The 14,918-nt window shown below is 50.2% G+C and overlaps 1 protein-coding gene across 1 annotated transcript; it reads right to left on the bottom strand.

Moving 5' to 3' along the window:
• Positions 1-4,436: 4,436 nt before the first annotated feature.
• EXOSC2 (exosome component 2) lies at positions 4,437-14,643 on the bottom strand. The gene is made up of 9 exons (XM_006259999.4): positions 14,396-14,643; positions 13,971-14,072; positions 12,594-12,639; positions 11,022-11,111; positions 10,173-10,238; positions 9,225-9,293; positions 7,698-7,874; positions 6,427-6,555; positions 4,437-5,307 (listed from the first exon to the last, which is right to left on the bottom strand). The coding sequence occupies exons 1-9, from the start codon at positions 14,626-14,628 to the stop codon at positions 5,227-5,229; spliced, it is 993 nt and encodes a 330-aa protein (XP_006260061.2). The 5' UTR covers positions 14,629-14,643; the 3' UTR covers positions 4,437-5,226.
• Between the last annotated feature and the right edge of the window lie 275 nt (positions 14,644-14,918).

The following is a 14,918-nucleotide window of genomic DNA, read 5'->3' as shown; positions in this document are numbered from 1 at the left end:
TCCTCCTCCACCGCCCAGGGCACCAAAGGATACCCCCGTGTAAAACCCACAGATTGCAAGGGCCAAGTCTTGCTTGTGGCCAGGGCTGCAGAAAGCAGCTCCTACTCTTTCAGCTGTCTCTTGCACAGAAGGGGTTTCAATGCCTCTTGCATTCCTCCTGAATGAAGTGTGGTGGTTACACCCACCAGCTGCAATGAGGTTTCACCCAACCCCCAGCCTCACAGGATCCTGAAACCCCCTTGTTCTCTACCTTAATGCCAAATCTTAACATGTAAACTGTTTGGTCCCCAGGAAATAGAGACAGTGGCTTCAAGGCTGCCTTTGACAGCAGGGTTTTTTATACTCTGACAAGTCGTTCCGCTGGGGCTCATTTTTAATTCACCCAACACCACTCCCCAAACTTTCCTTGCAACACAGGCATGAACCAGGAATGACCCAGTAACTACATCAGAGTAAGCAACAATTGGATTAATTATACGTTTGCATGAGATTTAAAAATCCCAGCGCACATCACTGGGAGGGCAGAGGTCCTTCTCGATGCTATTAAAGTAACTCAAACTTGAGCAGTAATAAAAACAACAGCAATCACCTAGTAGCTTCAATGTTTCTCTCATTTCTGCCAGCAGCACCCATCAATAGGAGAACCCTCCCTTGCAAATCCTTCCAAGAGAAGTAAATGATGGGTCCTAAAAACTTTAAAGCTCCTCCGCTGTAGATGAAGCTTACCCTGGTACTTGCCCTTTGTTCCCCCTAAACCAGTGGTTCTCAACCTTTTTAGACTCAAGGCACCCTTCAGAAAGTGCCAGGTGTTAGCTTTCATTTGTTTTTTAACTACAGAAAAATAATAGAGCAAGTTTTCTGTTGCAAAGAATTCAGAAAAGCCACAAAAAAGTCACAATGTTTTTGACGTTATGGATTCCCCTTTGAAATCTTCGGCTTTATCTTGTGAATTGTGGAAGTGTTTGCACCCTGTGTCACCTTAAAAAGGATCGCATAGCACACCAGAGTATTGCAGGAGCCTGGTTGAGAATCATTGCCCTAAACAAAGCTTAATACTCTTTGCATCCAAACATGCACAAGTGCAACAGAGAGCTTGCAAACAGGCTAAATGGTGGCTGACACAGACTACATACACTTCAGTGTAGATGGAACAAATTAAAACCAGCTTGTTCTGAGTGCATTTGGTGCCCATTTGGATGCCTCAGCACTCCTTCAATTAACATGACTGTTGATTCTAGCTTTCCCTTTGCTCCCAAGCCAGAAGTTAACCTTGGTCTTTCTGTTTCCTCCCCCACGTCTCCCTTGCGTGGAATTCGCTTACATCCTTCCCTCGGAGAACTGCCAGGAATCATCTTTACCTTCACCCTGCTTTTGCCAAAATCCTTGGGCATTTGTACGTGCCACGGCATTTGATCCTCATTAATTTAACATTTGATCCTCATTAATTTAATGCACCTTATAAATTTTAACCCAGGTTATTTTGGTACGTTGAGTAGGTGTTTGCACGCCACATGCTTTCCGATGAGTTAAAGTCTCGCGTGTAATTCCTCGCAGATTCCAGGGGGCGGCAAATACCAATCTACCCCCAGTAATGTCTTTCCTAATGAATTCTTGTGTCTAGATCACTTCCTAGCTCAGTTCACTTTTTAAATGGTCTTCTTCCACCCCTGTGCCCTCAGCTTCAGGAGGCCAGGGTACTGCAGCTCAATGAATCGATCCACAGAGCACAGCCTTTAACACTTGGTCCTGTGTGTTTCTCCCTGCAAAGACCCTGTGATGGCAGAGATGTGATGTCATTCACTATTCCCCAAAATGGGAACTCTCACCTGCCCTGTACAATCTTCTGGCTCATAGCTCTTAAAAGATATGACTACACAGGGTAATTCATCAGAATAATTATTGTAGAATGAGTTATTCCTCAACAGCTCCCAGGGTGGACGCTCTTATTATGAGAAAAGCACCTTTTCCTGATTTAGTTTAATTCTTTTTTCCGAAATGGATTATGCTAACTTGGATAAGAGTGTCCGCACCAGGAGCTATCTGGAACAGCTATTATGCTTCAAGTTCAGACTCTCTTCTTCTGGAAAAGCTTCCTCACGTAGACAACCCCTAAACCTTCCCTTCCCCCTAAGTTTCAGGTGACTCTGGACATGGACTGATGACCCATATATATTGGTTCCATCAGTGTTACACAAGTGTAAAAACATAACAGACAGATGCAGCCCCCAAAACTGGGGTAATGTTGCCCAAGCAGACAAATAATATACTTGGATTTTTTCAGGGGTTCTTCATCAGTGAACTACCAGGGAAGGTTTCATCTGTCCAGCTTATGCCAAAGTAGCTATTTGCTCAAAGCAGAACAGGCTTTTACCTGTTCCCCTACCAAGTAATGGAAAGGTGCCATAATAGCAGACTACACTTTGAGCTACTCTGAGATAAGCTGCACTGTCTGTTACCTACTCTGGTACAATTTCTATAGGTGCACCACACTGATGTAACTTATGCCGAAGTATATCATCATCTCCCCACGCCCTCCCTCTGTAACGTTACAGGTGGGTCTGCAAGGGGGAACCAAGTACCAATAAACTCCACTCTACCCAACCCAACTCCAATTTAAGATTCCTGACATGAGCTTTTAATGTTATCAGTGGATCTCCACAGGGAATAACTTCCCTGCCCGTTCTGGATATGTCTCTTCCAAAGGCAGGAGCACTCTGAAAAGAAGTCATTCCTCAGGCCCCCCAAGCTGACCTGTTTGCCCGAGCTGTTGGTTGAACTGTTGCTCTGGTTATTCTGTCATCATTTAGACTGTTAGTGACTTGGTTCTGTTTCAGATAGAGCCAAACACCATAACAGCGCTAAGATCAGAGCTGAGCATCGTAACAGCGCTTAAGGATTGCCGGTCCAAATTCTGAGCCCACGGCATGTCAACAACCACCACCAGGGTTAACTACCAAAATCAAGCAGGCTTGCCTCCTCTGTGGAAAGAGACTGGTTTCTTTCTTACCCTTCTGGATCCTCTTCCTGTAGGATGTGAAACTTGTTCAGAGACTTGGGGTTCAATGGAGCTGAAGGGAATCCAACACCTGATTTCAATGAGAACAAGACTCCCAGCATGTTTTAGCTCCTTTGAAAATGCCGGGATAGTAAAACATCCCTCACTCTGCAAGTGACAGGTAGAAATGAAAAAGCTGCCTACTGGCTTGTAAAGCTACTTGGATAAAAACCCTGCTGGCTTAAAAATTGAACAAAAACCAGAGTGAGCCCCCAGAGATACCGCGTTCTGCCATCCTTCAGGATTTAGTTGTAGGTTTGGCACTTCTTTTGCTGAGTTTGCGTAGAACAGCAGGGACCTCTAGCGACCAGTTAGGAAAGTACCAGCTCCACATTTCTGTAAGCACGAAGTAAGAAAAAATAGCGCTTACCTGCTGCTGATTCTGTTCACAGGCCCCTGCCCAACACAAGGGGTTAATTACTTGGGTTCATGGGAAACTAGTATGTTCCCACACCATCACTGGTTCAACAGACCCAATAAGTTTTACTAGGAGATGGGAAATTCCTTTATCAAATAACAGAAGGAATCCATCACCATAAATTTAGTGTAGCTGAGCAAAATACTATAGGGTTGAGCAGAAACTGCCACCTAGTGTCTAGTCAAAGCCAAACTTAGGGAGACATAGGAGGAGGAAGACATGGGAAGGGTTCTCTCTAGTTCCCACAGAAAAGGCGAGAGGGTTCAGCTAAGGATCTGCAATATCTGAATTAGACCCAGTCCCAGGACAAGCGCCTTGGTTCTCCCATTACCTTTTCACATCACACCAACCTTCTCGCAGATGGTGGTGGGTCTGTGCAAGGATAACTAGTGCTCAGGGCCTCCAAGCACTTTGCAAGCAAACACACTGAGCCTCACCCGCACTGCAAAGTTGGCACCATTCCCATCTTACAGATGGAGGGAGATGAGGCACAGAAGAGTCAGGTGATAGACTGGCAGAGCTGGATCCCCACAAGACTTGATGAAGCATATCCTGCTCCAACCACTAACCTCATGCTCTTCTAAAGACCCCAGTGAAGTCCTACCAAGGCCTCTGCCTCCCTGGAGGACAGCATGGGTTTAACTTCCCAAGGTTCCTCCAGAGGAGCAAAAATCCAGGCTACCAAGTAGTTCCATATGACAAAAGTGCCCATGGAGGAAGGCAGGCAAAAATCAAAGAGATTCCCCATAGGTTTGAGGGAGAGTGGGTGTGGAGGAGAAGACAGGGAGACGGCATGTATCAGCAAGGGAAGCTTCAGTCATTTCTGTGCAGGAGAAATGAACGGCTGTGACCCAGCACAATGTACTGCAGCCATGTATGTCCCTGAAGAGAGGGTGAGTCAGAAGTGGCCCCAAACTGAGGAGAAAGAGAGACAAGCTCTTTCAAAGACACACAACCTGCAGGTTCTCCCTCAAAGGCAGTTTTTAATTGACATTATATAAAAAAATCACTGGTAGGAAACAATGTTTGAACCCTCCATGTCTAGAGAGGCTCACAGTATCACATATACCAAATAAAGCTCTCGGGATCAGCAGGCAGGTGATACCAGATTTGATGACTGATGCCCACGTTTCACCTGCAAGGTCTCGGTACTCAGTGAACCAGCCTCCTGGCTCCAGTAGACACATCACCATCCTGTGCTGTATGTCTGAACTGTCGATAAGCCAGGGCCCAAAATGGCTGACTCCAACACACATTTAGGGGCAGGGAGAACACCCCAGAGCACTGACCTGAACAATTCATCAGTTGTGAGAGGATGTGTAGCTGCAACATGGGGTCTTGTGGAGAAGATTATGGACCCTTGAGTAAAAAGTCACACTCTTATCATGGGTGAGAGCAGCGAAAGAAACGGTTATCCCAAGATGAAACAGTGGCTTCCTCTGTCTTCTAATCTTTTGGGCTGAGTTGGGGGTACATCGGAGGCACTTCTGATTCCCCACCAAAACCTACCTAGTGAGAGACACGCCAGTTATAGCCAGCATTCCCAAGGGCCACAAGTCCACTTTGAAGCATGAGGGGATAAGACTATTCGAAAACAAAATGAAAACTACACAAGGAGGAACTTGTGAAGACAACGGGATTCAGGTGCTTTCTGAGTTCAGGGATGCTGGTTGGGACGTGGCAGAACTGCATAACACTGGGATGCAAAGGCTGATGTGATGAAATGCCAAGCTGCTACTCCTCACTCCCGCCATTATCCCTCCAGTTCCAACAGCCTCTGCCGGGTCTCCAGCACTATCTCCTCCATCACCTCCGGTTTCAGAATGTCCTTGATCTACAGGGAAAAGACGAAGAGCCACATTCACACAGAAGGGTCACTGCAACCCTTACACCCAGAGTGGACAAGACCACGCTGGATGCATTCAGCAACAAATGGCAGGTGAGAGTTAGTGAAGCTAACAGAAATATCAGGGGCTGTGGCCCAACAAAGCTTCAGTGGCCACAGTCAAGGCAAATGCTCTAAGACATGGATAGGACTTCCCTAAGGGCACGATAAAGATTCTTACATGGACTGTTCAACACCTAAAGAGGAGACAGGAGTCCTGAGACCCTCACCTGAAATATTACACACATATTCCTACGCCTAACACAACATGGAGACAGAGCCCATTGGGTGGAAAAGCTGATGATGAACATGAAAGGAGGCATTTCAGAGTTTGCTGTGTGAAGAGGAAAGGAGACCCTCCGGTATTTCCATTTTGGCTGACAGCACTACAAAAACTAACGTGTTATGGTGTTTATGATGCAAAGGGGTGCTGAATGCAAAAAATCCAGCCATAGGAAGTCTAACACCAGGAACCTTCCAAGGACTGGGAAGGGATGTGAGCATGCAAGGCCCACAGCAAAATGCCTGGGCTTCTAGTCCATTGTGCAGCAGGCTGGGCCTCCTCCTCTGCATTCACAGACCACCCTGCCTTACCCTGGTGCAATTCCATGCCTAACGCTGACACCAGGATAAGACAGGGAAGGGCTGCTATTCTGCCCAAGGCAAGGAACTCAGGCACTAGCCAAGAGGCAACTCATCTCTGGTGCTCAAGTTCAACGTTATCCAATGCAAATAACCCATCCCCAGTTTACTGACAGGTTAAATGGCTTGGATAGGGATGAACTTCTCAAGCAGGGGGTTGGACTAGATGGCCTCTAGAGGTCCCTTCCAGCCCTACTTCTCTAGGATTTTGTGGTTCTATGATTTCAACTTTTTCATGATGTTATTTCACACCATCAAAAGGGACATCCTGCCACCACCTACTACAAGGATTCTTTTGTGGGGGAATTGCAGACAACCCCTCACTGCAACTGAAGGCATGCACAAGCCTATTAGGTCTGGCATGAACTGGAGCAGGCCGTGCCCCTGGTAGCATGGAGTGAGGGGGGCAGTGACTGGACTCAGTACCTGATGGGAGAGTGATGCTTCGTAGCAATACAAAATGCTGGTGTCATAGAGCATCAGTTTCTGCGTAACCAGAGCCATGATGCAGTTCCGGAGTCGTGAGATTACCTCCCGGTCACCTAAGGAGACTGGCTGGAGAAGACAAAATGAGGATGAAATCAAATTAGAAAGTAAGGGATGAAATCATAGGGAAATAATAGCAGTCTAGTACTTCCACCCATAGCTGCTGTAGAATACAGGTTGTGTCCATGAGTATGGATCTCAAGGCATAAGGAGGCACCAGCACCAAGTGAACTGAGCAGGCTGGGAGCCAGGGATCCTGGGTTCTTTTCATACCACCAAGGAAGAAGTAAGGTTTATCTGTTATGGTAAATGGATTCATGGCAGTGGCATGCTTTGGGAAGCAAGGAACTTGAACATTGAGACAGCTGTATAATCAACTGCAGGTTCCCCCAGTTGTGTCTTTACCTCCATAAACCTCCCTACTCAATTGTCCATGTCTTGAGCAATGGCCTTCCAGCCAAGCTCTAGGCAGGAACCCCTTCTGTACCCCACCGATTTGCTCCTTAAATTGGCTAAGAGTGTTATACCTTCAGCACATGCCACTGCAAGGCAAGAGATCAGGACAAAGGAGTAAGCTGCATCTGGCAGCAGACTATACCATGCAGCCCCACCACTGTCATTGTGCAAAGGACAATCACTACATGCCAGCTAGTTCACCCCACATCCACAGTGCTATTGTAATACTCCATGCTCCCAAGTAGGAGACACAAGGCAGACTAAATGCTAAAAGGGCTAGGAACTTGGTAGGTTAGCAGATCACTCTGCATGCCTGTAAGTCCACTGATTGCAGGATATTGTGGCTGTGGATTCCACATGTGTGGTCTGCTGGTGGCTCCTGGAGAGCTGCCTAGTCACCTGATGCTGGCTCTCTTCAATGTTTCCAGCCACTAATTCCTATTAGTAGACACTACAGACATAAAGACTTGCGCCCCCAGAGCATCAAATCTATGTTGTGCATCCTGCCAGCATGAAGGGGAGGGGAGAAGCTTCCCGTGACAGTAAAAGGAAATGTTTGAGAGCCCCTGGGTATGGACTTTACCTGTGTGAAGGCTAGTACTTAACCACAGATGGGTCTAGGGAGGTGAGGGGACCTGACTCCAGCAAGGATATAAAAGAGCTCCATCAATAGCTAATGGAAGACAGGTTGAGAAGGAGGCCATTGGGCACAGCTTTCCTCACCCTGACCAGTCCCAAAGCACCGTTCTCCTCACCTCCAGGTTGGTGATGAAGCCACCTGCCTCCTCATCCTTCTGCTCAGGAGTGGGGTAGATCCAGATGAAGCCATTGTTGCCCAGGATCACAGAGGCGCCACAGGGCAGGTCGTGGAAGTGAGTCTTCTGGCGCTTCACAAGGGAAGGCGAAACCTGAACGAGCACACCCTGGCCAAGCTGAGGAAAAGAGGGAGGTGTGGGACACATCATGAGGGAAGAGATGTGGAGCCAAGAGCCAAGCCAGTGACGCCAGCTTCTTTAGTGGTCTGGAAATGAATCGGCTCCAACTCTTCTGTCCCCCTCTGTGAAACAGGGATGTAAAACCTGCCTGCCTCGTGGGGCGCTGGGAGGATTAGCTAATGCCTGTGCACAGCTTTGAAGATAAGGCAGGCTCCAAGTGCTTAGTGAGAGCATTAATAATATCTTGATCGTACCTACACATCATTCATCCCCGCAGAAAAATGAAGAGTGAGCAAGCAGCTCAATTTAGCAGAACATCTTCCTTTTTAATCCAATCGCTGTCCCTCAGCCTTTGTACCCTGAGCACACTTCGCTTTCATCTTTTAAGCACTAATACTCCAGGTCTCATAATCCCAAAATGTGGCCTGCACTCCAAAATGGCCTGTTGGCTTATCTCTGCACACAAAACCAAAGATAAATGCCAACTGTGTAAAGCCCAAAATAGAGGGCTGAGGAGAGAAGGGGAAGTCACAAGGCGAAGGGAGGGATGGGTCTGGTTGTTAGGGAAGTTGTAGCCGAGCGTTCTCAGACCCTCTGGGTAGATTTGCAATCTGCACCTTGCATAGTTTCATTGTGTTTAAAATGTGCCTGAACCTATAAAAGCCACACAGCAGGAACCACCTAACATTTTACCTCTTCTCCATCACCTGCCCCTTCCAAAGAAGGCTTTCCTCTTCTCCCTCTGTGATGCCTCCCTCACACAATGCAGTCTGCACTACCCATGAAGAAGCTATAGGCATATTCCCACTCTAGCTATTTAGATATCATTTTAATGCATGCTCAGTGCTGGCCTATATGCAGCCACTGAAGTCAGCGGAAGCAGAACTAAGCCAAGCCCAAGTGTCTTTTGGAAATACCTGCCCCTTGGCCCAAAACCGAGACGGGCTATGCCTGTCTGGCTGACTCTGATGCTAACCAGCTACCACTACATTATGGCAAACGTCACCACATTATGGCAAACATCACCACAGACACAGATCCTCAGGTGACTGTGACCAAGTAGGATCCATCACCTTGTACCAGCGTTCAGAACAAAATTCTACGTGTCTGTTGACAACGGTGCCTGCAGAGGGGCATCTTGCACTCTCATCTCCCTCCTACATATCAAGGGCCTGCATCCCACATGGCTTGGAGTTTCCAGCTGCTGGGACACAGTGATTCCCTGGCCAGTTTATCCATTAGGGTGGGCACCACAAGCATTGTCTCACCCACCACCTTCAGATTTTCTTCAAAGACAGGGTAAGGCACTGGATCCCAAGAAGCACAGAAGTCCAAATGCTAACTCACCTTCCCGTATTTCAGACTCCGGGTGTGCAGCGATACAGCCCCATCAGAGAACACGGACTGGACTTCCGCCTGTCAGTGCAGTTTAAGGAAACAAACAGTCTGCAGGGAATCAGTCCTTGCCCTTGCTTCCCCCACCTTCCACAGACAATGGTGGACAATCCTGAAACACGACATTTAGGCGGAGGTTCCCTTTGCCCCGATCCATCCCCACCTGTGTCTGGGGGGGTCCTCCCTTTGTCAGGCCAGCCTAAGACTCAACTCAAACCAGCCTAAGGCTGGTGGCCTCACACCAGGTTAGAGTCAGAGAGAGGTGGACTCTCCAACGTGAAGACACCTCAGGCCCACAAGAACTGCAAAAGCATACACAGATCAGTGATTCAGCCCTCCTCACCCCAGCCAGCACAGCAACCAGGGGTAACTGGGAAGAGCAGCAAACTGGAGCTAAAAGGCTTGGGGAACAGCACCCAGGCCAGGACAGGACCAGCCCAATAGCCTGAGCCACTCAGGGTCTTAAGCACAAGGCCCCCCCACCACAGCAGGCCAGCAGATGATCCCAGCCTTCAGGAACAACCTGAAAGTGGTTTCCCTCAAGCAGTCATCCTAGAGGAGATGCAATCTTCAGTCAAGCAACTCCAGAGACTCAAAGGGGAGCTATCAAATGCTCCAAACCCCCAGGTTCTCACTATGGGACAACTAAACTACTTCTTGGGCACAAAGGAGACCAAAAGCCAGAGAGAGCCAGTGAGGAGGAGAAACATTCCTCTTCATTTCAGGCTAATGTAACACTTCACGCCCCCCACCCTGGTCCACCTGCCCTGGGCAGTAGTGGACGGGAGAACCCTTGGGTAGGGTTCCTCCACAGTAATTCTGTTGAACGGCTGGGGTTTGGTGATGCACCCAGGTCCCACCCAGGCTTCTCCTGCCTGTCTGCAAATGAAGGAAGGATACGCTGATCAGGTCCCCCTCCTGCAGGTAGTCCCTCATGGCCAACTCATCCTCTGCCGATCTCCTCCTCTGGAAAACATAAAGGGACAGAAAGTGACACCCAGCCTACAAACGGTAAGACCTAACCAGTCCCCAGCCTAATTCGTCCTTCCATCTATCACCCAGGTGAAGCTAGAGAGAACAGGTTCCTTAGATCATCAAGGACAGCACCCACCTCTCCGTTTTAACCCTGCCTGCCTCTCCACATAGATCACACAGCCTCACCAGGGAGGCCCTGCAGCTGAAAGCTTCTAGTCCAGGCAAGGTGCCAGACAGTGTATCAGAGGACCATCCCTGAACCAACAAGGGCGAGGGGAGCAGACAGGATGAGAACCAGCAGACCTTTCCTAGCTCGGTGCCACAATCCCAACGTGATGTAAAATCAGTGACAGCCTAGAGGTGCCATGTAACGGATGCATCTTTCCCAGGGGATGCTGTACTGTGAGTTTTAGCTACATGGAACTCACCCGACAGGGCACGCTAGCTCACGACGGAAGGGCCTTGCTCCCTTCTCCTCCATGCTAATGCCCCCTCAGCACAGGCTCAAGCGTGCAACTTCTCTCAGGGGAATTCTGCACACCACAGCTTTCATCTGGGACCTGGGGCTGCTCCTGCCCTCTCTCCAAGGCCAGACTCAGTCCCATGCAACACTGATGCATGAACTAGCTCCATATGGATGCTACAACTCTCAGCAGCCACTGGGAAAAGAGTTTTGCCGCCTCACAGAACACCTCAGCGCCCTGCTCCTTGTCTCAGCTGGTTGCAAATGGCATGAAAGGAACACAGCATCATACAAGCTGGACTTCTACTCACCAGCTCCCCTCCCGGCAGATTCATGGATGAGAGAAGCAAGACTGAATCCAGCCTGGAGTTTGTCTCCACCTTCCACCGTTTCTGCTGCACCTAAGGCGGGAAAGAGAAAGGTGGGAGAAATTCCTCTGGCTGGATCGCCAAGAGGACCTCTCTCCGTCCAGCAGGACCCTCAAGAACGTAACCCAGCCCATGAACAAATCAGAATCACAGAAGTAGGGTGGGAAGGGACCTTGTAGATCCTCAAGTCCGACCCCCTGCCTGGGCAGGAGAAAAACTGGGCTCAAGTGACCCCAGCCAGGTAGGCATCGAGCCACTTCTTAAAGACCCCCAGGGTAGGAGCCAGCACCACTTCCCTTGGAAGTTGGTTCCAGATCCTAGCCACCCTAACTGTGAAGTAGTTCCTATGGATGTCTAACCTAAACCTACTCTCCAACAACTTGTGGCTGTTATTCCTTGTTATCCCGGGGGGCACTAGGGGAAACAAGGTCTCCCCCAAACCCTTCTGGTCCCCACTAGTGAGTTTATAGATGGTCACAAGGTCCCCCCTCAGTCTTCTCTTGTGAAGGCTGAACAGGTTCAGGACGAGGAATAACTGAAGATCTGTCTTGTTCTCAGCACACATGAACAAAACTAGTGCCCTTCACTTATGGTGGGAGTGCCTGATTCATGTTAGGGCATAACGCCCTGCCAGTTCCAATATGCTATTTACAGCGTAACAAACTGATCATCAGTGTAAGAGCTAAGTGCTTAAATACCCTTTCAGCGCTACTGCCTACTTCGTAAATTACCTGTGCTTTCTAACTGCCCCAGAGACAGAGGAAGGGAAGCTGCTGTCAAAGGGCTGCTATTTTAAGCCTTGAAAATAAAGCAGATAGCTGGTTTCGTGGCTACTGTTGCCCCTCCTTTTCAAGGCTTTTAATAGCAGTCCTGAAACTATCAGACTTGGAAATGAAAAGAGCCTGCCAGTTTCAGGGCTGCTAATGCCACGGCACTGAGAGCTGCTGTGTGCTGCTGAGCACTGATCAGCTCCAATACAATTCCAGGTAAGACTTTTTCAGTCTCAAGGCTATTCTCTTAAACTCAGTACACTCTAAACCCACCTCCTACGCCCCAGAAAGAGTATTCCTGGGGGAGCAGATGTAGCACCCAAAGCTACTTGTCATCTCTGGCTTTTAAATCACTGGTTATATTAAGAACTTCCTAGTAACCAAGGAGGCCAGTGCTGTCCTGGTTTCAATGACGCGTCATGCTTTGCTCAAGGTCTCTCAGCAGCACAACCTGGAACCAAACTCAGGGGTTTAGGCCATGCCAGTACAGCTACGGGCTGAGCTTCCACAGCCTTTATGGCCAGACCGTAAAAGATCTGATTGCTTAAGTTGCTGGGTGCACCTTGGATCAGACACCCAGCCACAAATGACAGTCTGGTGGTTATCTTCCCCCTTGGCTAGGGTTGTGCCCAGGAGCACATCTGATTTATAACATGTAGGATAAGGGTAACTGGGACAATATTGTGTATCAGAGAAATCAAGTCATTCATACAAAACAATGACTAGAAACCTCTGGGCACTTTACCTCTGTGATTCTCCCAACCACGATGTCGCCAACTTCACCGTTATACCTGGGCGCAAGAAAAAAGGGAAACTGTTCACACTGGATGCAGAAACCCCTCTCAATTCAGATCCCCTTATCACTACCACGGTAATTAAACACAAGCAGGGCTGAGCTAGCACAGGTCCCAACAGCACAACCTGCTTCAACTCTAGCACAGTGCCCCAATACAGAGGCTTTTTTCCAGCAAGTTTTAACTGAGCTCAGCAGAGGTGTAAATGAATTAAATTTGCTGGGCTCTGCTACCTGAGAGGTCAGAGCGGACAATCGTGAGGTCCCTCCAGGTTTTAACAGTGACAAGCAATGTGGGGCCTGATATCACGAGGATCAGAATAGGATGCAATTTAATAAAGATAAGTGCAAAGTGCTGCACCTGGGGAGAAAGAATCACCAATACGCCTCCAGACTGGGAAGTACCATTCTAAGTATCACAGCAACGGAAAGGGATCTCGGAGTCATAGTCAACACAAAAATGAATACGAGTCGCCAATGTGACGAGGTAATAAGTAAGGCTAACTGCACTGTCTTGCATGAGCAGGTGCAAGCAGGTCTAGGGAGGCGATACGTCCCTTCTATGCGGCATTGGTGAGGCCACAGCTCGAGTACTGTGTCCAGTTTTGGGTGCCGCACTTCAAGAGGGATGTAGATAATCTGGAAAGGGTTCGGAGGAGGGCTACTCATATGGCTGAGGGCCTGCAGGTAAGATCCTACAAAGACAGACTGAGGAACCTGAATCTCCTCAGCCTCGCAAGAGAAGGCTGAGAGGTGATCTTGTGGCTGTCTATAAGCTCATCGGGGGGGCGGGGCGGCAGGGAATAGGGGATGCTGTGTTTACCAGGGCGCCCCTCGGGGTTACCAGAAACAACGGCCACAAACCGTAAAGGAGCAGATTTAGGTTGGACATCAGGGAAAAAATCTTTACGGTGAGGGTTGCCAAAATATGGAATGGGCTTCCCAGGGAGGTGGTGCTTCCCCTACCTTGGAGGCGTTTAAAAGGAGAGTAGACAAGCACCTGGCTGGGGTCACTTGACCCCAGCGCTTCTTCCTGCCCAGAGCAGGGGATCGGACTCGATGAGCTAACAGGTCCCTTCCAACCCTAGAAACCTATGAAATCACCTCTCTGGTTATGGTAGTTGGATGTAGCTGGCAAACGTGATCGCATCCAGTTTAGCAACCTTCGCCCTACCGGTTTCCGCTGCAGGGCGCACGCAGAGACCCATCCCACCCCCACCTCCAGCACCCTTCAGGGGGAAGGGGGAGACCCGTCCCACCCCACAGCGATACCCGGGCTCCGGGTGGGTCCAGCCAACACCTCGTGCGTCCTCGACCGACGGCGCTCACCTGGTTTTCAGGGCTTTGACACAGATCAGCTTGTTCACTCGCTCCACCGCACCCGCCACGGACGCCACCAGCTTCTCCTCGCCCATGTAGGTGCCGTGGCCCCTGCCGAGGAGAGAGCAGGTGACGCAGGGGGCCAGGAAGGCTCCCCCCACTCCAACATGAAGCAGGCTGGGGTGGACCCCTGCCAAGGGGGTCCCACGCGTGAGCAATGGGGTGGAGGTGGTAGGGCAGGGGGTAACCCAGGGACCCCCCCACACTGGTGCGAGCTGGGGGCCACCTGGCAAAGCAGCAGCTCTGCAGAAAAGGACCTGGGGTTACAGCAGACACGAGGTACCCCCCAGGGCAGCAGCAGAGGCCCCATCCCATGCACCCCCCCTCCCCAAAAAAATACCCCAGAGGACATTAGGAAGCCTGCCCCTCCCCACCTCATGTAGCCCGTGTCCGTGGTGATCGTGTCCCCCGGCGCCACCAGGTCCCTCCCGCTGCCCCGCGCCAAGTCCTGGCCCACCAGCTTGCGGGCCACGGGCAGCCGGACCTCCATAGCCGCCATTCCGACTCCTGGCGGCGCGGCAGCTTCAGGCCCCTTGGGCTCCACGGGTTTCCCGCCGCCATGCCAACTGCTGGCAAGAGCACGTGTGCGGGCTCCCCGCGTCGCCATCTTGGGGAAGGGCGGAGCGGGCGCAGGGAAGCCATGTTGGATCCGGGCAAGGAGGGCGGAACGGCCTTCAGTGCGTTGGGTGTTGAGGGAAGGCGAGAGGGTGGGTCCATCTTTAGTGCTGGCAGGAGCTGGAAGAGCTCTGGTGCCCCCCAGTGCTGGCTGTGGGGAGCTCCCCGGGGGAGGTCACAGAGATGCTCCAGCTTTGCCCCCAGGGGCAGGGGGCTCACAGGGGCAAAGCTGGCTCAGGCTCCCCCTTGCAAGGGGAGAGCCTTGCAGGGAGGGAAAGTGTC

The sequence above is a fragment of the Alligator mississippiensis genome, chromosome 12 (assembly GCF_030867095.1).
Source record: "Alligator mississippiensis isolate rAllMis1 chromosome 12, rAllMis1, whole genome shotgun sequence".
In the NCBI taxonomy this organism is placed as follows: Eukaryota; Metazoa; Chordata; order Crocodylia; family Alligatoridae; genus Alligator; species Alligator mississippiensis.
The sequence above is the reverse complement of the archived record's forward strand: the minus strand, read 5'-3'. Positions and strand labels throughout refer to the sequence as shown.